Genomic DNA, 20,837 nt, shown 5'->3' with positions numbered 1-20,837 from the left:
TCTTAAGCCAAGTAGCATGAACAGAAGCTAGCTGCCTTCAGCAGCGACGACAGTATACAGCGTATCTTTCTCTGCACTGCTCTCTGTTGCAAGGATGCAAGCATTTGTGTAGCTGCTTCATGAGCTGTGGCAGGGAAATCTGGCTGAATAGATCTCTGCCAAGAAAAAAAGAGGGAGGCGTGGAGAGAGATTCCACCACCTCACTACTCAGCAAGGTTGTTGCCCAGACTCGGTTTGCAGAAGCAGCCCCTCAGCTGTGCCAGCACAGCCGAGGGAGTTGGAGTAGTGTGGAACGAGCCAGCACTAAGAAACTGCGTGTCTGTCATAGGCTTTCCTCTGTGCTGATAATATCTGGTATCTAGAAGTTTAGGCGGATGTCACCCCTGCCCTACAGGTAGGGACAGGAAATTCTGACTTGCCACATGCTGTACTAATGAGTTAGTGACAGGTGGAGCTGTAATGTAGGGCTTGGGAATGAACAGGCGGAGAGTCTGGCTGCTGGATTTCAGTGCTGTCCTCACAGTTACTTTCCTCATTCCAGATGTGCAAGTCCACTCCTGGGTATGTTCTTTCAACAACATCTTAAAGAGGCAGTTGGATCCAAAACCATTCCCCAGCACTAACCAGGTGCTGCTCTCTTGAGTTATTCACCAGTCTGTAGCCAGCCAGGTGGCAATGGAAAGTTAAGCTATGTATGACTGCTCTGTAGTGCACCATGAATGTAAAAGGTGCAGAATGGCCTTTAACATAGGAGCGCTGGAAGCTGGTAGATCCTGGGGAAACACCTTTGGTGATGGGCACTGAAGAGGCATCTGCTAGGAGGGGAACAAAAACCAAATGGGTTGAAGGATAACCACGGGGGTACTAGGCAAATAGGAGTAAAAAGACATTTCTAGTCATAGAAGGTGACAAGGAATGGACAGATTATTAGATAGGTAGTGATGTGAAACAAATTGTGAAGGAACAGCATAGAGTTGTTCTTGCTGAACTGCAGCTGTTCGGGGAACACAGCTTTATTTCTACATGTGTTCTAATTCAAGTATGTTTTCTTTTTACTCCCTCTCACCTCCTTCTGTTTAAGTGAGAAGAAAAATGACCTAATCACCATCCAGCCTTTGTGGCCAAGGACAGGAGCAGGAGTAGGGCTGCCAGGAGGATGGCGTTGCCTGGAAGCTTACAAAGGCAACCTGCAAACAGAGGCCTTGTGTCCCATTTTACCCACCATCATATTGTTGTGTTCCTGCTCACCTTCTTCAGGTAGGTTGAGTGTATCTCTGCACAGAGAAGTGTTCATCTTGCTGAATTTGGAGAGGTAAGGGCATGTCCAAAGAAGAACAGTGAAGGTAGGGAAATAGTCTTAACCTTTGACTGTGAGCCTTGAAAACAAACTTAAAAGCTAGTAGTGTCTGCTGGTTTGGGAGTCCCGTGGTAGTGGAGCCGTGTGTGCTATGCCTGTGGGGAATCCAACCACAAACACACACCAAAGGTGAGGCTGACTGTGCCAAGTGCCAGCAGTCTGTTGCAGAGGGGTGAATGTGGGTGAGTGTGGGGAGGAACTAGCTGAAACAAGGAAGGAAGCAAACCCTGATGCTCAGAACTCTAATGCCTGTTCGGACTGATGGAACATGCTGTCATTGCTTCCGGGGTCCTCTTCTCTCCTGAAAGTGCTGTTTGCAGAGATATTCTGACAACAGCTGGAATACCATACTGCCTCTCCTTACAGACTTTGCCTCCCTGATATCCTTTGATCTTCATGAGTTTATTTTGCTACTGATACCTAATTGGTCTCTGGAAGAGCACTTGTAATGGTGGTTAGTTAGATTAGTGCATTTTCTCTGTATTGGTTGGTTTGTTTTTTGTTCCCCTCCCCCCGAGGTACATAATTGTTGTTGCATAGTCACCTTCTCTTTTGAAAATAAAAGAAGAGGTCCTTTCCAGTCAAGACCCTATTTTGCAACTCCCCACTAAAATCAGTGTGTGTACCCATAATTTGGGGGTTCCCACTGCTGAATGCTATGTCCAAAACTGGCAGTGCTTTGACTTGCTGCCTGCTTAGACAGCATATATCTGTATTTTGAGTCCCTACCCTTTCCTCCTTGACCTCCAGAGGAGATTTGGTCAACCTGTGCTTGTTTGTTTTCTGGCAGTTATTCCCTGCTCCATGCTTCCAGAAAGACGTTCAGTAATGTCAAAGTCAGCATCTCCAGCCAATGGACTCCCTCCTGCCTGAACAGCACGGCCCCTGAGCTCAGGCCCTATGAGGTAAGGACACAGAGGTTGGGCAAGTGCAAAGAAAGATGAGTAACTTCCATCAGGGACACTTCTCAGAATGTGAGCAGGAACTTCAGGTGTCTGAGTTGTAGTTTTCTGGATCATCAGGTGATGGTGAAATAGAGAGAAACATCTCGAGAAATTACAGTGTTCCAATGGAAATGGGGACCCCAGGAGGGTCTCTGTAGGATCCAGCAGCATGGAGGTGGGGGAGGAGGGGGAAAGAGGGACCACACCTCTGAAGTGTTGGAGGCAGTGAATGAGGGCAGTTAATGGGCTTAATCTCTGTAAAACTCTGGCTGTGGCTGACACTGTGTTAAAAGGATAGCCAGAGTAGGAGAGAAGAAAGCTATCTGAAAGTGCTAGCTGCTTTTCCTGAGCTTGAAGAATGACATTTTATTTTGCATCTGAAAGGTCTGACTTCTAAAAAGGCTGAACATCCAGTACCCCTTGTCTGTAAAATCCTAACTTCAGTGACAGTGGTGGGAGTTTTAGCAGTATTTGCTTGCAGAAAAGGAAGTTGTATAGTGCTTCTGCCTCACAAATGAGCATTCAGGAACTACCTCCTGGCTCCTACCTGTAGTCTAAATTTTATGGGCGTGTTTGTTTTCAGCAGTGGCTCGTCCCAATGCTTTTGAGAAGTAGAAGAAATCTTACCTTAACAGCTTTGTGATGGGCTGTGAGATCTATTAGAGCGAGGAGTCCCAAGTCAGTTGCTTGGGTGTTGCCTGCATTAGAAATCATCGGTTACTGGAACGTTTGAGGGATGATTAATGCTGACTTTTTGTGATAACTGTAAACAGTAAATCGGGCCTGTAATGTGTTCAGGATTTTATAGTACAGCAGAAAGGAGTCAGCATCTCAGGGATGCTGAAATGAACTACAAGGTATTTATATTTAGTTCCTTAACTGACATTCAAACAACTAGTATATTTTGGAAGCTGTTTTGATCTTTTTTTTTAATACAGATGATTTAGTGTTTGCTGGTTGTTGAGGTGTATGTGTCTGATCAAGAAAAATGGTCAAAATGGGCCTTTTGGTATCAATTTAGCTTATGTCAGGTAAGTGCATTTTGGGAAATTGATAGAACAGATTAAGGACATGAACAGAGAAGTCACTTACTACAGTTCTTTATTTTTATACTTAAAAATATTTTATTAAAGTATAAGAAAATGTTTTTCAGTTGCTTTGTGCATAGGCCCTAGTATGATTTTATTAGAAGGACAGCTTAGATCTATAATTCTCAGCCTTTAAAGATTTCTGAGTTCTGGGGAGGTTGTTTAATTAGTTGAAGCCTAATGACAAAAGATTTGATTCTCTTGTCTTTCCAAGACTCTTAATAGCTTTTGGACCTCCAGATATCTCTGGTTAAAAGTTGAAAACTACTTGTGTAAGCAGGTATTGGTGGCCTCAAGTGGCAAAAGGAATTTTTCAAGGGATTTATTAGTTTTCTTGGATGCATGAGACTTAAGCAGAAGCCTTAAGCCTCAGTAGGTCTTCCCAATGTTACATCTTTTAAACTAAGTGGATGTGTAATTAGTGTTGTTTGTACAGGATGTTCTCCTGGAGAGGCAGAATCAGACTAAACCTGATGATATTCGAGTTAGGTGCGTCCATAGGTCAGGTCTGGATTGGGTTTATTTGTTTGTTTTCTAATGTGGGCATGGTGAGGAGGGAAGAAAATTGTCCTGATTAACTTTATTTGTTCTTCAAGTCATCCTCAAAGCTTGCTATTTTCAGTGGATGTCACTAATCTTAGTTTGGGGACAATTTTCCCTTTTTTGATCATATTGAAAGTAAAATGAAACTCAGGGTAAGCACAAAAAACAACATTGGTGAATGGAGTTCATTGTAAATAGTTTCCAACCAGTCTATTTTTTCCCCTTGTTCCTTTTGTGTTTTCTTTTCTGTTTGTGGCCTGTCATTGCTTATTATGGTTGCTGCCACAAATACTTTAAGGGAATTATTCATTTAGTGAAGACAGCATGATAAGTACAGAAGAGACACTGCACATAAAACAGAATATGCCTTTATTGTATTATTCATTAAGATGCTCATCAGTGTTTCTGTGTAAGAAGCTGTCTAACAGTTGCATGCTTGTTAGAAGTAGGGTTTGTTTTGACAGTCATTCGTCTTGATCTAGGTGACACAAGCATTTCTCACTTCTGGTTTGCTAGCTTGCCCTTCAGAAGTGAATTGAAGTGGCAGTGGACATTTTGTGCAGGAGATAATGCCAGAATTGTTCTTGATTTGATAATTAAAGTGTTGGAGGAGTGGGAGGTTGCTGGAGCAAGATGCTGTTCTGCTTTGGAGTTGGGGTTTCTGTCAAAAAAGAGTAGAATGAGCTATACCTCTACCTGATAAAATTTTCTCTCTGTAGCTCTGGAATAGCAGCCATTTATTTCCTAATGCAGAAGAAGCAACTCTCTTCTTGGGGACATTGGACACTATCTTCTTGTTTTCCTATGCTGTGGTGAGTAAAACTAACCCAAAGCTGCTAAACTGTGGTTGAATCTTAATTTGGAGGGAATAAACAGGATCTTCTTCTTGGACTTGCCTAGCACTAATGCAGTTAAAAACCTTAATTCAGGAGCGGGTTTTTTTCCTTCAGTTTCTCTTCTGCCCATGCCTGTTGCCCATGTGAAGATTCATGTTAACAAATGCAAGAGAAATACCATCACATCAGAATTTCTCACACCCCTGTCTCCAGGGGGTGGGAGGGCTAATTTTATCTCTCCAGGAGTTCTCAGCTGAAGTTTTTAAAAGTAAGAAATTAAATGAACCACTATGAGCAGGGTTTCTTTGGTGGTGGAAGAAGTGGTTAGAATCAAACTGTAATTTGGTTAACAACAATGTCTGGACCACCTTGGCTCTTGTACATAATTTTAATTCTTACAGATAACAGATAGAAATCTTGTGGCTTCATTTAATGCTGTATTTTGTTCTTAGGGTCTCTTTGTCAGCGGCATAGTTGGGGATCGCCTGAATTTACGCTGGGTTTTGTCTTTTGGCATGTGTTCCTCTGCTCTAGTGGTAAGTCAGAACATGCTAGTGTGATTTAGAAATCTGTCTTAGGGCTTCTGGATAGGGATTTACTTTAGAGGAGGAGAGGCTGTTTCTGAGTGAATCTGCCTATGAGCTGTAGCTGTACATCAGTGATCTCAACGTCTGTGTGCAAAACTGTGTCCTGGATGCACTTTTTGCATTGTCTAAAGCATAGAGCTATGCTAGATGACTCACCTCTTCCTGAAATGTCTATTTATGGATACTGTGTCATGAGGAAATTCCTAAGTTTGAGGCACCGTCTAGAGACTTGATGAGCAGCTTTTGTACAAGATTGGTGTATTTGGACTTATTGGGATTGTTTTGTGCTATGAGTGTTCTTCCAGCCCACGTATGTTGTCATCAAGGGTTTTTGCTTCCAACTGCAATCTTTCCACCCTTCTTTAAAGGACATGCTAACAATATTAAGCATTCATCTAGTTATTTTATAATTTATGATGTGTCAAAAAAGAATATCCTCTTAAAACAAAAGAGTTCTTCAGGTTCAAGCCACTGCAGATGAATGTGAATCAGTTTTATCTCAGTGGTTTTCTGGTTATTCAAGTCGTGGTAAAATGCGTGGAGAGCTTTTGATTTACCCAGTGGCTACAAACCCCACTATGGCCTATTGCGTTCTGCAAACACATGACCACAAACATGCATCAAGCACGGTTTGCCACCAAGTGTGTTTATTTTGGCTAGTTTGGGTTAGGGCTCTTAGTAATTTGAGACCTGACTGTAGTATTTATGTTAAATTTTGCTAAGATAAATGACTGCTGAGGGTTTTGTGTTTGCATAGAGCCTTGTGGATTTGAATGTCAGTACAATAGCAGATCAGGAGGATACTGTATTTTTAATGTTGTTACTGAAAGTATTTGTCTCTCTCTTCCCCTCTCCTGTTATAACTGTGCTGTTTACAGAGATAAAAGTCTTCTGGAGTGGAAGTGCACTGACAGCATATTTGTCTCTGGAGTTGTTTGGGCTCTGGAGTCAGTGCAGTGGTGCCTCAGCAGAGGGTGCTATTAGTTCTGAGCTGTTTCTTAAACAATGCCAGGCTTGCCTCTGGCCTGGCCCCTGCAGGGGTCCTTCTCCCTGAAATGTTACTTCTTTTAGGACCCCACTCCTGCCTGGCTTTCAGCAGTAGCCTCAGGGCTTCTTCTGTGTTCTTTCCGCCCCCTCCCCCCAGGTATTCTTCTTTGGCACGCTCACAGAATGGCTGCATTTCTACAACAAGTGGTTCTACTGCTGTCTCTGGGTTGTGAATGGCTTGCTGCAGTCCACTGGCTGGCCCTGTGTGGTTGCTGTCATGGGCAATTGGTTTGGAAAAGCTGGGTAAGTTGAGTTTTTTTTCAGTGACTCACTTATCTGACCTGCTCAGTAGCAGATTGAGCTGGAAGTCTCAAACCAAAAAGGCCAACTGTTAGGTCAGAATCGAAGTTAAAGTTATATGGGATGAAATGTGCCTTACTTGTGACTTTTTTTTTTGGTCTGGAATCACAGAACAGCTTGGTGTGAACACAGTTGTGTGTGTTAAAGGCAGAGGTTCAAACTTCAAAAGTCCTGTAGTGCAGAGTGGCTGATTTTGCATTTTCATGCCACTGGAAAACCTGTTTCTGTCTGCTTACCACTGATCAAATGGATAGACTTGATTTGATCAAGTCTAGACTTGATAGAATGGATTTGATCAAATAGATCAAATGGAAACTGACTCATTGTGGGTTCAACTCTGTCACTTTGGGGTATTGCAGATGCGCCCTAGCCATATCTTGTAACCCTGTTGTTGCCAGCTCGCCTCTGCTGTAGCCCAGGTGCTTCAGGATAGAACATTCCTCACTTATCTGTTTGGTATCCTCAAGTTATTCTAAGTGACCTTTGAGACACTTTGAAGTGGACTGGGGGAATGCTGTAACTTTATTTGTCAGTTAAGTTCACTTGAATGTTGTATCTTTGTTTTGCTCCTGATGTGACCTCTACCTACATTGCCTTTTCCAAATTTTCTTCCTCTTCTGCAGGAGAGGTTTTGTGTTTGGACTCTGGAGTGCCTGTGCATCTGTGGGAAATATCCTTGGGGCATTCCTTGCCTCCTGTGTTCTCAAGTATGGCTATGAGGTAGGTATTGCTGTCTGGATTCTAGCTTGGACTGCATGTCTGATTGGATTATGAGAGACTAGTTACTCGTCCTGTCTCTGAGGGATAACAGGCTCACAGTGTCCAGTTTCATCTTCCTGGATTCCCTGGTAGGGAACAGAAGGCAGAATAGTAGGCAGAATAGAAAGGGTTTTCCTTTCCTGACCCTTCCAAGTTGGGAGAAATGAGCCTGCAACTTCTCTGTAAACGGGACTGATGTTATTGAAGAGCCCTAGTGTCATAGTATACCCTCTTCTGATTTGGGTGGCTTAAAGTGCTCATCCATCACAGATTCTTGCTTAACTGAAGTCAGTGCTGATGAATAATAGTGAAGTTCTGCCAGGCATGGAAGCATAGCTTCTGTAACTGGGAGGAGGCCAGATATGCACCGTGTTGCTGCAGTGTGTCAGGCAGGCAGTTGAATACAGGGAATGTAAGTGAACCAGCACATCTCGCAGCCTGTGACCTATGAGGAGAGGCTAACAGAGCTGAGCTTGTCACTCCAGGGATGAGGAGGCTTAGGGTACCAAATAGCAGCCTTCCAAAGCCTGTGAGAAGATTGCTGAGAAATCAGAGCCAGACTCTTTCCTGGGTTGCGTGGTGAGAGCGCTGAAAAGCAGTGGGTGTAAAGTGAAGCAGGGATGGTTCCAACTGGGTGTTTGGAAAACTATTTCACTGTGAAGTTAGTTAGGCATTGTAACGAGGGGCCAGAGCCTGGAGGATCTCTCTTTGGAGAATTTCAGGACCTGATTGAACAAAGCCCTGAGCAACCTGGTCTGATTTTGATGTTTGAGCCTTCTTTGAGCAGTCCCTTCCAATATAGCTGGATCTGTGGTTGTGTTGGCTGAGCTCCTTCATTGCTGCTGTCACCTCAGTATGCTAAAACAGCTGTTTCTATGTGGTCTTTCAGCCCAGATGAACCAAATCTGTTCAGGAGATGCAGAGATCGCTTGTTTCCAAGTTTTATAGATGTAGTCTGGGTGGTTGTAGCTGTGTTTACTTTCTGACAAGGTTGGAATGGAAGGAAACGCTCCTTAGTCAGGGAAGCCTAAGTCACTGAAAGTGTTTTTAAAAATAACCATTTGTTTATTTGTTTATCTTCAGTATGCTTTCTTGGTGACTGCCTCAGTACAGTTTGCTGGAGGAGTTGTTGTCTTCTTTGGGCTCCTGACTTCACCAAAGGAAGTGGGTAAGTAGAAGAGGGCTGTAGCATTTCAATCCCTTCATGCAAAGCAGATCTGCAGCTTTCCATGTAGTACTAGAAGTACTGCTCGTTCTGACAGCACTTACCCTCAGGGCTCTTATAATATGGTCTTGCACTTTAGTGTATTTAATGGAGCAAATGCTTTACTTGCCAAGATCACACTAGATACCACTGTACATCATTTGTATAGGGTCTGGTTATTTTAGAAAGCTAAATAAAACAGCCTAGCTCTAACATCTCCATTAGGATGTCCCTAATTATCAGGTTTTCTTCACCTGGAAAATCGGTTTGTTTGGGTTTTTTTTAAAGAAACAGTAGGCAAACCGATAACTGGCTATTGTAGGAGAAAACTGTGGTAAGCCTTAACTGTGCAGTGGGAAGGGAAGGTACTTTTTTGTCTGCAGGCCTCCTGCAGCTGGTTAAATAGCTCTCAAGTTGGATATGATCCTCTGAGAAGACAGTAGGCAAGCCAAAGTGTAACAGGAAAACAAAAGAACTTTGGGGCTTTGACGGGGCCATAGAGGAGGTTTCCCAGGTGCCTGCAAAGGCTATAAAGTTGGTAGCACTAAAGCCACCATAAAGAGTGCTCGTAAGAGCTCTCAGCAGCCCAGAAAGTGCAGGGCAGTTCCTAGGGTTTCCGTTCCAGTGGCGGCGTTAACAGGCAGCAGCTGTCTGAGGAGCTGCTGGTGCACTCGGCCTCCACGCCCAAGGGAAGTGGTAGCCAGGATCCCAACCACTAAAGAAGGGGGGAAATGCACTAATTTGTTGTGTCTTCCAACGAATGGCCAGACACTCAGAACAGACAAAAGCCGACGCCAGGATCAGACAGAATACTTTCAAGAGCGCTAGAAGACAAAGGGTAGAAACTGGCAACACTGCAGAGCACCATCTAGAAGAGTTTCTAAGCCAAAGGAGGATGGAGGTATGGGACAGCAAGGGCATTGCTAGAAGGGAGAATTGCTTAAAAGAAGCGAGCATAGCTTTAGAGTGGGGAGAGGGTAAGCAGGCTCTGGTCCGTTTTTCCTGTTGCATATCCCTTGTAAAACTTAGGCCTCCCTGAGCTTGGAGCGGATGATGACAGCAGTGTGGAGGAAGATGCCAACAGACCTCTAATGGGCAGTGATGATGCAGAAGATGATGACCAGAATTACTCTGTTCAAACAACTGATGCTGACAACCAGCCAAAGGCCATTGGCTTTTTCCAGGCTTGTTGCCTTCCGGGTGTAGTACTGGTGAGGACACAGATTCTTGAGATCTGACTTATATTGTTAAACAAGAAGCTGACTTTTTGTGGTGTTGGCATTTGTTGACATCATTGTTAGTACGTTGGCCATGTGCTGTAGTTGTTGACATTTGACTTCTTACGCTGTTAAAACCTTGCGCATGGATCATCGTACCGTTCGGGTGTGTGGCTGCATGTTGCTCTTCTCATCGAACTCCTGCTTCATTTAGTGCATATAACGAGCCAGCTAAGGGCAGGAGGATCCCACCCTTTTTGCTGCTGAATGGAGAAGGGAGGCCATGAGCAAAGGTGGCTGTAGAATGCTTTCTTGGTAAGGTAGCTACACTGCCCTGAGGAATGGGATTCTCACTGATAGCTGAGCATCACACAGAACTCTGTGGCACTGATACTGCAGTTTGGGTTTTTTTAGTTGCCTTAAAGCAGAAAGCTGGCCTCAAAAGCCTCAATCAGCACGATGTAACATGTGGCAAAGTATGTGCATTTTTTATAAACAACTGGACACAAGGCCTAGTGATGCAGTTTCCACAGATCCTCATCCTGTCCCGTGTGTGAGAACTTGTACTTCTACATCAGCAGTATTGCCCAATTAATGGATTTGGTTGAGCTGAAAAATAAACCTGCCATTAAAAAACAATGTTAACTTTCTGTGTCAGTGGGCTCTGTGCCCCCTGAATACTGGAACCAGTACAAGAAGTGGGGCAGAGTGGCTGGCTCAGTAATACAGTGTGAACTGTCTGGATTTAGTCGCGAAGGGGGACTACTGAATGGACAGTATTGTCAGATACCCTTAGTGGGTGAAGCAGTTGGCTGTTGTGATTATGCCAACACAAAATCTGGAAGGGAGGGGTGGATTGTCAGTGTTTAGAGTGCTGGACAGCCACAGTTCTGCTGTTAAGACCTTAGTTGAGGGACGGCAAAAGAAAGCTTATCCATCTTGAGTTCTTTCCTAATTTGGCTAAATACCGTAAAAACTATGGCTTGTTTTTGGTAGTGCTAAGAACGGTGCTAAAGAACCTTTAGGCAAAATTTCTTAGTGGGGGAGGCTGTCTTAATTGATGTGTGACTTTTTTTCATTGGCCAGAACTACAGATGTACTGTACAACTGATGCTGCTGTTTCTGTACTTGGGATTTTGAGGACGTGTTCTGTGCGTTAACCCAGCAACATGAACACCAGAGTCTGTGAGTTTTATCTGATGTCAGATCAGTGCCCAGCCAAACCAGGACACTGTGTCAGATCAGTGAGAGACCAGATACTGAGAGAACCTCCAAAGCCTTGTCAAGATTCTACAAAGGCTTTATTTTTCATATTTTTTCTGTGGTTCCTTCTCCTGCTGAGTGATATGGTGGAAGAGTTTTAGTACGGAAGTTTTCTCCTGAGCATCTAGAAATTCAGTGTTTAATCAGTCAGACAATCTGGTAGACAGTTTCTCAGCATGTTGTAATAAATATTGCTTCATACAGTGCACTTTTCACACCCAGAGGCAGGACAACTCTACCAAACATCCCTGTGTCTTACATGTATGGTAGAGATTAGTTTGTGTCCTGGAAGAGTGGAAAAGCATTAATAATACAGCTAAAAATGATGTATCTATTAAAATAATATAAACTCAGAAGAGATGATTTTTTGGAGTTTAAGATATAAAAAGATCTGCTTTTTGAAATTCAAAGACAAGTGTGTACATACACATATACATACAGTCTCAAAAGCTGTGATTCTAGTAGGCTGTTTTTTCTGCCTTCATCCTTGTTTACCTCCTCAAACATGGCTTCCTTGAACTGCTGTGTTGGTGTTTATCAGGAGGCCTTACTGAAATAGTGTGCCTTGTCCCTCTGCCTGCTGGGCCAGCAATCCCAGAGGACAAATCTTTGCCACTCACGTGAAAGCTCTTAAGGAGGAGATCTCCTGTTAGCTAAGGAGAACCTGAGCCCAGCAGCCAAAAGCAGGAGGTTGTCTCAGCTGTTGGGTTTGGAGGCATGTGCTTGGCCTTGGCCAAGCCTTTCATCTTGTGTCCTGGAGGGTATGAATGAAGCTTTCTCTTCTGGTGCTGTAAGCAGATGAGCCTTCTGAACAGCAAAAGATAGCACAGAGGAACTACTTCGCATAACTTTTCTCAGCATGATGCACAGATGACTAAATCTCAAGCTTGTTTCATGTCACATGGTTGGCTCCCTTATCTTCAGAAGGTGAATTAAATTTCCTTCAGTTTTTGAAGCCTGGTGTTATTTCCTCTCAAGATTACACTGAAAATGTTTTAACCCATTGCATTCAGTGAAAAGAAAATAACCTCCTTGACAGCCATTTTTGTATTCCTGGGTTCCTTTGATGTTCAGCATTAAGCTTTCATAATGCTGCCTTCTTACATGAAATGCAGAAGCACTTTCCCCTGAGAGCTTCAGCTGGATACAGAGCTTAATGGGAAGAAGCAGGAACACTGTTTGCATTTCTCACTAACTGCTTGCTGGCCCTCTCTTTGTTCCAGTACTCTTTAGCCTATGCCTGCTTGAAACTGGTGAATTACTCCTTTTTCTTCTGGCTGCCCTTCTACCTCAGCAACAACTTTGGATGGAAAGAAGCAGAAGCTGACCAGCTCTCGATCTGGTATGATGTGGGAGGAATCATAGGTGAGTGAACAAGTGAACGATGTCTTCCTGCAGTTATCCTGCTGGTGTTTGAAAATGAAAGACAGCAAAGGCAGCTCAGAGCAGTCATGTTCAGTTGGATCTAGCTGTTTACTGAATATATGAAAAGGCTAGTGATGTGTGTGGCTGCTTGGCTGGTTTAGGTTTTTTGGGGTTGTGTTTTGGTTTTTTTCCCTAAAACACAGAGTATGTGAGCCCCCTAAAAAGTTTACATATAGTTTAAAGCACACCTTGTATTCTTGGACATTGTCCCCACTGGGCATTTTTCTTTACTCACTAGGACTTCTTGAAAAGTACTGTGTACAAAATGGTGTCCTTGCTGCTTGTTGCTTCCTTTCTGACAGGCACCCTTGAGGGAGAGCTTAGATCTGAACTCAGTGGGTTCTGTACTGTCCTTTCTGACCTGTATTTTTAAGAGCAGACTCAGCACAGATCTCAGCAGAGCAGGCACAACTGTGTTATGTTCAGAAATAAAATGTAATTGCACTTGTTTTGCTGGCTGCAAAATCTGACCCTGTTCCTCCAGAATAAAGAACTATTGTATATGTGTTTAGGCTTCCACTCTCCTGTGCTCAGTTTCTTGCTTTATTACCTTGTCCAGTTAGCTTTCCTAGAATAGACATCCTTGTTTTGGTCTGGTTTTAGGGTCAGGTTTTTCTGACTCTGTAGCCTTTTCTATGTTAGGCTTTCTCAACTTTCTGTTTTTTACCAGCAGAGCAGTTCCTGCAGAGGCAGCAATGATACATAAGGTGATATTTATCAGCTCTCAGCATTTGTTGCAATTAAGTGCTCCTACCCTAAGTAGGTGAAACAGCAGGGAATGTCGGGCCCCTGTATGCTAATACTTTCCCTGTGAAAAAGAACTGCCTTTTCCTCCACTTTCTGCTAAAGAAACCAGCCACGGTGTTAAGCTTGCTTACATCCAGAGTGGTGGTGATCCTAGAGCTGTGATGGTCCTATAGGGGAAGGAAAAGGAATGCAGGAGCATTGGCTAGTTGTGTGCCAGAAAAAAAGAAGTAATAAATTCCTGGGAAAGCAGTATGAGTAGTTTTCCCTGCTCTGTCTGAGCCCCTTAAGTTTACTGATGTCTCTGTGTCTGGGGCAGTCAGGGCAGGTGACTTAGTTTTCAGGATTTTAGAGAGAATGCGTATTGATGTGAAGGTAAGAGGCCACTGCACTCAGTAAAATGAGTTTTGCTCAAGGTGTAATAAGCATCCTGAAACTATTGGTGATTTGTTTGTTTGTTTGTTTGTTTGTTTGTTTTAGGTGGGACTATCCAGGGCTTGATTTCTGATGTGCTTCAGAAGAGAGCCCCCGTGCTAGCAATTAGCCTGCTCTTTGCTGTAGGCTCTCTTTTTGGATACAGCCGTGAGTATGCTTTTGCTGCGCAGTGATAAGAGGTTCGTTCAGTAGTACTTGGAGAGAACCAGAGCACAGCCTGTTCTAATTGTATTTTCTGGTCTTGAAACTGCTTCTGGATCAGGATGATGCCTTTTGTTCTATTTTGCCTGAAGTGTGGCACTGCACAGGAATAAATCTGTTCTCTGGTTAATGAGGTGGAAAAGAATTAGCTGTGTGGTTGGATTTCCCTGTACTGGTGAGTTACACTACTGGTCCTTCTCTAGTGTCAGTGAGATTTTTGGCATCATCATTGTATCAACACCACACCTGTCAGAGCAGGAAATCTCAGGTGCATCCCTGTAGTAAGAGGAAAGAGAATCTGCAGACAGATCTGTGCTGGAGTATATATACACTACAAAGAGGCAGAAGCTCTTAGTCTTCAACACTTAAACTTCTGTAAGTGGGGAAATTGAAGAGTTTCTGCATCTTTTATAATGGGTATAGTTCTTGGTGACTGGTTATTGAAATGAGTCTGTCAGGAAAACTGAGTATGAAGAGACAGGCGCATCTCATGTCCATGGAACATCTATGAAGCTCTTCTACGGGTTACAGTTTTGGGTCTTCAGATGTGGTGTCCTGTCGTACTAGAGTGCTTTAACTCACTGGGATGCCGTTTCTCTGCCCTGTGTCTTCCTCCAAAATGGAGTGGTGATACAGACCAACTTTTATAGAGCACTTTGAGCTCTGTGGACAGAGATTGCTGCCAGAGATGGACATGAACAGTGAAGTGTGCCTTTCAGAAGCATGCTGGCTTACTCGGGCAGTCTCAAACTAAGGTCAATAAGGTATAATTGTTAAATAGCAAGGATTGAGTTTGGTGGAGTTTTGTAGGCTCTTGTGCTAACTCATTACTTTCAAAAGTGGATTGGAAGCAAATATAAAATTATTGCTGACAAAGTTTGAAGTTTGTTCTAGATAGCAGAGCAGCCAGAGGGTCCAACTGTCTTGTGCTTAGCTCTGTCCATCCAGATACAGAAGGCTGAGACAGATAATACAAAGTTACTGCAGTGAGATAATTAAATTTCCATCAGCCAGCCCAGGAAACCTTTGCATGTTGTACGTAAGAGTAAATAATAGCCTGAGCATATGTAAAGAAGGCTGCCACTTGCCCTGCCCATGGTAACTTGACCATATGTGGGCCCTAAGTTGAAGCAGTGAGTAAGGAATTCAGGTGATGCCTGGAAGTGAGGTTTCGGGGAAAACAGTGTCTGAAAAGCACTGAGAGTCTGCAGTGGAAAACCAGCTGCATGTGCACGGTATGATGCTGTTCCTGGAAAGCCAAGCAGCCCTTGTAAATACCCAAGCATGGCTTTGTAAGGAGGAGTGAAGATATGGGCTTTTATATTTTTTACTTGATTGTGCAGCATTGTTTAGGCAGTTGCTGGATTACTACCTCCAGATCTAATCTCTATATTTTGGAAAATTCAGAACAAGTGGAAGAGTGATTCAAGTGCTAAATACTTCATGGTGGTAGAGATTGAGTTGAGTGTTAACTTCCCCGGAGAGACAGAGGGAGGAATCTTTTACTGTTCAAATGGACTTTCAAGGAGGGTAAATGTGAGCTTTGTGTCATAGAAAGGGGCATAACAAGGGCTGGAACCCAGAGCCAGGCAAATCTGATATGGAAATAGGGCACAAAATTTTAATGGCAAATGTGCCTTCTACATAAAGTGCTGTTGGGAAACTTCTGGGTCTTTAGTCTCTAAATGCCTTTGCAGTACGACTAATCTCTATAGAAGTCTCTAGTCAAATAGGAGTTGTTGTCCCTGTGTAGCTAATTGAACAGGCAGTTCAAACTGGATGTTTGCAGGCTTCTTTCTGATTCTAAATAAGTGGCTTTCTCAAGTTCATCTGTTTTATTTACACTCATCTGGTCTTTCTCTTGCAGGTTCTCCAAACAGCAAACCTATTAATGCTGTGATCATGGCAATTACAGGTATCTTATCAAATGCCACTGTTATGCTAGTAGACACGTATATACGTTGCAGAAGAATCAGTAACACCAGCCTCACGTGGTGGTATTGCATTTTTGTGCGCTGCCATCTCTGCTGCTTTTGCACAGAGAGTAAAAGCTGGGGCCCAATTTCTGTTACTTTTGGAATTCAGCTGTAGGAAAGCTGCCTTTCAGAGGGAGGTATAGAATATATACTGCATAGAATAATGTCCTCGAACCAGAGGGATCTGCTGTGGCTCAGCATGATGAGGATGGATTTATGCCAAAATACCTAGCAGCGATCTGGTATTGGAGGAAGTGTACATATGGCGAAGTCCTGAGCGGCAGCTCAAATCTCAGGGTGTTTGTATGTCAGAACCCCAAATGCCCTGTGTACTGTGAGAAGTCCCAAGCTTTGTGTGCTACCAGACATACTGTGCTGTGTTATGGAATTAAGATTAGCCTGCTTGAACAGAGCCTTTCTTTTTAAAAGCTCCTACTTCAGAACTCTGTCCTGTCTTGGGCTTTTTTTGCCTTCCATCTCCTCTATGAACCCCAGAGCCTGAGGCTGTAGCATGGGGGTATACTACTGCAAAGCAGAAATGTGTCTAAATCTCCTTCATGTCCAGGGTTTGTATACGCATGCTGTTCAGAAGTGGCTTTCTGTATGCAGTTTGGTGCATCCTGACTTCTTGCAGAGTGTGCCACAGCTCATTACCTAATTTTTGCTGTTGGATGAAAAGACACTTGTTGGCAATTTCTGTGTGCGTACTTCAGGTACGCAAGGTGTGCCGTGACCACACGCTTCAGCTGCGAGGGTACATGTCTACCTACAATTAGTCTGTGATCGCTGTCCCTAGACTTAACCCTTTTCCAAGGGCTTTGCATGGTAGAAAATCTGTGTTTTGAAGACATTCTGTGTAGAATCTATCCTCATGCTTGTTTTGCACCAAGACTGTTTTCTTGGGACTTTCAGGATTTTTCATCGGAGGCCCTTCTAACATGATCAGTTCTGCAATTTCTGCTGACCTGGGGCGGCAGGATCTGGTGAGAGGCAGCAGTGAGGCTCTGGCAACAGTCACGGGAATTGTGGATGGAACTGGCAGTATTGGTGCTGCAGTGGGCCAGGTGAGGCTACCAAAGGAAAACAGTGGTCTGGGGAAGGAGGCAAAGTGTCTGTTATGGTTAGAGATGTTAGCTCGTTCCTCAGTCCAAAATTGCATGGAGAGAGAGAGAGAAAGAGAGGGTTGGTTGGTTTTTGGGGTTTTTTTTGAGAAACAACCAAGGCAACATGTGTGTTTTAAGCTTCCAGTGGAAGCAATTTAATTAAGAACTAAACTAAGTATTCATAGTGCTAATGTTATAGCACTTTCATAATTCAAATGAATTTTAGAGACTTTCATATCCTAAACTCCAAAAAGCAAGTAGAGGTCAGCTTCACAAAGAGTGAAAATAAAATATTTTGAAGTTTGTTTGGGATATTTTTGTTAAAAGGTAATAGCAAAACCTTTGCTTACAGTAAAGTTTCCATGTATAACTGAGTAAAATCAGAATGCCTGTTATGAATGTTACAGTGTTTATAAAGTAATTTAAAATTTGCTCTTATTTGTGGTTCCCCTTTTCATCTATGGATGTCTTTTACACCTTGTAAATCTAGCACCACTTGCTTTGATAGTCCTTACCCTATGCTGCCAGAGGCCTGGAGACTAGACTGTTGCAGAAAAGGAAACTGACAGTGTGCCCACCGGGGACATTCTTTCTTCTCAAATACAAGCGTTAACTATGTGGAAGAACACAGTGGTGCTTTGGGGAGGGGAGGATTTAGTGGAAAGATCGGAGCCAGTTCTGTTCCAGGCATCCTCTAGTGCTGGTAATACCCCAAGGATGTAGGCAAGGCATACAAGTTTCTTTTCTGGAAAGGGATTTGGGTTTGTAGTTGCTGTTGATTGCCTGATAAATACAATCATTCAGTCTCTGTCGTAGGAAAGATGCCGCTTAGCTCCATTAAACATGGAAAATTACAAGTGCTTTGTGAACATCTTAAAGCACACTGTTCTACTCAGTGTTCTTCTTGCATTGTCTACAGTGCTTCTGTCTTCCCCCACACATACCATTCAGACTTACGTCATCATAAAAATCGGGTCTTTAGTTCTGAAAAATTCCACCTGCCTCCCATTCTAACATTGCATTTATTTCAACAGAGACACCCATGATGTCATTCTGGGGGTGTGTGAATAACAGCAAATGCACAATGAACATGTTAGAAATTCAGATCCTGTTTTGTGCTAATGTACCCAGCAGTGAAGAAGGGAGGCCCTTGTCCAGCATCTGAATATAACTCTGCTAATAGGGAATACATTTTCTTTTGTAGCCCTCGTTGTCCTGTGGAACTGGGATGCAGTTCAGAACAGACTGTAGTCTGAAGTGTCTTGCCAACGATGAAGGGTTAAGTAGTTACTGGTTGCACAGCTCTTGAAAATGCGTCCCATGTAATTTATAAGCCATTCTAGAGCTTTTAGTTCTTCTGAGAGTACTTACATCCACTTATGTCCCAGTGTTCTGTGCAAAAACCTTGTATTCAGCGGAGTCAATTTGTCACCCTTTGAAACTGTAGTTCTGTTCTGTCTTTATGCTGCTATGAGTTACTGTAAAGCTTCAGGACAGTATCTCTGCTTTGCTGAGACTGGGGGTTTTATACAGAAAGGCTGCTGTCCTGAGTCATCTCTTGACAGGAAAAGATCAGCTGGAAGGTTTTGTGCTCAGCTCTTTATGGAGTGTTAACAGCCCACAAATTCTAGAAAATGAGAGAGTAATGCCTGAAAGTCATGCTTGTCTTCCCAGTTTGAATAATTTTTTTCTCCCCTTTCTTTTTAGTATCTAGTGTCTTTGATCCAGGAGAACCTGGGATGGATGTGGGTTTTCTATTTCTTTATTTTAATGGTAAGAAATCTCCTTTTTAAAAATTCCTTGTCAAAGTTCAATTTGCAATAGACAGTGTTTGTGAGAACCTGAAAATTGTGACCTAGGCATGCAATCTCTTTCTGCAGCAGCTGCAAACTCAGATGCCATTGGTCTGTGCTCCAAGTGGTCTGTGCTGTGCCTTTGCCTCGGGGTGTCTAAATTAACCGGGTCCATTTTGGATCCTTTAAAGTCATGTTGCCCGTCTATCACTGGGAGCGAAGACCGTTCAGGCCCTGATCTCCTCAGCATGGCCACAGTGGTGAATGCTGTACAATTCACCTGTTCTTCCCTGATGGAAGTGCCAGGAATTGTCTTTGCACCTGTGCAGACAAAGGGAAAAGGCCACGTTGGTAACCAGCAGAGGTGGCCAAGGAGGAATGCCATTGAGGAGGTGAAGAGCTTGTCTTCTTTATGAAAAGAAGATCATTCCAGCTGAAATCAGATGAGCTTTCCTACAGGCTTAGTCCTTCCATCTGCTGTGCCACTTTGTCATCACTTCTCTTGGCCTGGATGTTTTTGGGGAGGCCTTGAATGCACGCTGGAGCGCAGAATGGCTGCAGCTACGGTTGCTCTGTGCTAATTGTTCTGTATGTGCCTCTTTTCACAGACGAGTTCAACAGTCCTGTTCATTTCACCATTAATAGCGAGGGAGATCAGATTGCTTCTGCATGAGCGGCGCCTGCGAACGCTGGCTGAGTGACTCCTGCTTGCCTCTGGAAGGACAGTTGTACACACCTGACAGCTGGGACACTAAGAAAAACTCTGGGAGGCTTGTTTCTTCATCCAGGTTTGGACTAATTCAAAATGGCTCTGCAAGACTTGGTTGACCTGCCTTTGCAAGCTCAATAGGGAATTACCAAATACCCGTCCTGAGACCACCCGCATCACGGAGCTGCTGATCTAGACAATCCACAGGGCTGGCAGATTGTCCCAGACTCTTCCATGTCAGCAGTCACACTAGGGTCTTCTGTTGGGTGGCCTCACTCCTATACCCTTTCTTATTTATTTCTGGATGTCCTGACCAAAGGTCAACTGTTTAAAACTGAAGGTAGAGAGGCTGTCTTGCAATGCATTTTTATGCTCTGTTGTGCTCATGAAATCATACAGTGCATTTCATGGGTAGTCTAAATCAATGGTTACTTTAGCTTTTAGAAAGGGCAAAAATAATTATTTGGAATTTGCACCATCCAGCTGTTTAAAAAATGCTGTTGCTAAATCTCTGCACAGACAGACCTCTGCTATCCCTAGCTATTAACTGTCAACGTATTCCAGTAGCTTCACGTGGAGAGGTTACCTCCATATTTGTTTTTAGCATTTTTTAATAATAATATTACTAATCTCTGGGAAATGAGATTTCAGTTTTTAACTATTTAAGCAGGCAAACAGTGTGCAATACTTTACTGTGATCTCTGAGAATAAGCCTTAATAGATCCTTTGTGTCTAAAGGATGCTTGAATGGCTTTGGGGATCAGTAATGGGACACAAATACTTTCACTACTGCTTTGTTATTTGAACTCTGATCAATACTGACCAAACTGGGACTGTCAGGTGACCCTCTGAAAGAAGCTGGTGTCACTGATTTCATACTCATTGGGCAATTGCTCCTCTCCAGCAAAGGAGAATAGAACGGAATCCAAGGAATTTAAGGGACCTGGCTGCTCATGGACATGGGCTTCCAGACAGGGACTGATGCAAACTGTGGAACAGCATCAGTGGGCAGGTGGTGCTGTCTTCCCCCGTGCTCCTCCGCCCATGGCTGTGTAGGGGACCTCAAGCTCCAGGGTTTTAAAGGTTGAGTTGTATCTTGAAGAGAAATGTAGATGCAAGTCGGCGCTAAAAACACGTGGCTGCACTTAGCATGGTGGTACTTGAGTATTTTGCAGTACTGCCATAAGCAGGGTGACTGACTGACACCTCTGACGATTTTTGGTGATGTTAATGGGATTGTCGAGTAACTTCTCAACAAACTGTTTTCTGCTTATACCTTGGGATGTTTCATTGTAATAGGTGTGTG

The 20,837-nt window shown here is 43.4% G+C and overlaps 1 protein-coding gene across 1 annotated transcript; it reads left to right on the top strand.

Moving 5' to 3' along the window:
* Nucleotides 1-1,080: 1,080 nt before the first annotated feature.
* Nucleotides 1,081-19,622, top strand: SLC37A3 (solute carrier family 37 member 3). The gene is made up of 14 exons (XM_010165530.1): nt 1,081-1,257; nt 2,148-2,262; nt 4,652-4,744; nt 5,221-5,304; nt 6,500-6,645; nt 7,326-7,422; nt 8,545-8,629; nt 9,695-9,876; nt 12,369-12,510; nt 13,795-13,896; nt 15,818-15,865; nt 16,839-16,990; nt 18,737-18,802; nt 19,431-19,622. Exons 1-14 carry the CDS (start codon nt 1,157-1,159, stop codon nt 19,521-19,523), a joined length of 1,506 nt encoding a protein of 501 aa, XP_010163832.1. The 5' UTR covers nt 1,081-1,156; the 3' UTR covers nt 19,524-19,622.
* Nucleotides 19,623-20,837: the final 1,215 nt, after the last annotated feature.

The sequence above is a fragment of the Antrostomus carolinensis genome, unplaced genomic scaffold (assembly GCF_000700745.2).
Source record: "Antrostomus carolinensis isolate BGI_N321 unplaced genomic scaffold, ASM70074v2 scaffold28193, whole genome shotgun sequence".
Classification (NCBI taxonomy): domain Eukaryota; kingdom Metazoa; phylum Chordata; class Aves; order Caprimulgiformes; family Caprimulgidae; genus Antrostomus; species Antrostomus carolinensis.
The sequence above is the reverse complement of the archived record's forward strand: the minus strand, read 5'-3'. Positions and strand labels throughout refer to the sequence as shown.

What these genes read in the sequence shown, in the direction of transcription:
- SLC37A3 (XM_010165530.1), top strand. Translation starts at nt 1,157, where the DNA reads ATGGCGTTGCCTGGAAGCTTACAAAGGCAACCTGCAAACAGAGGCCTT. An exon ending in TTCCTGCTCACCTTCTTCAG is followed by an intron (nt 1,258 to 2,147) that starts GTAGGTTGAGTG and finishes GTTTTCTGGCAG; the next exon opens with TTATTCCCTGCTCCATGCTT. An exon ending in GACTTCACCAAAGGAAGTGG is followed by an intron (nt 8,630 to 9,694) that starts GTAAGTAGAAGA and finishes TGTAAAACTTAG; the next exon opens with GCCTCCCTGAGCTTGGAGCG.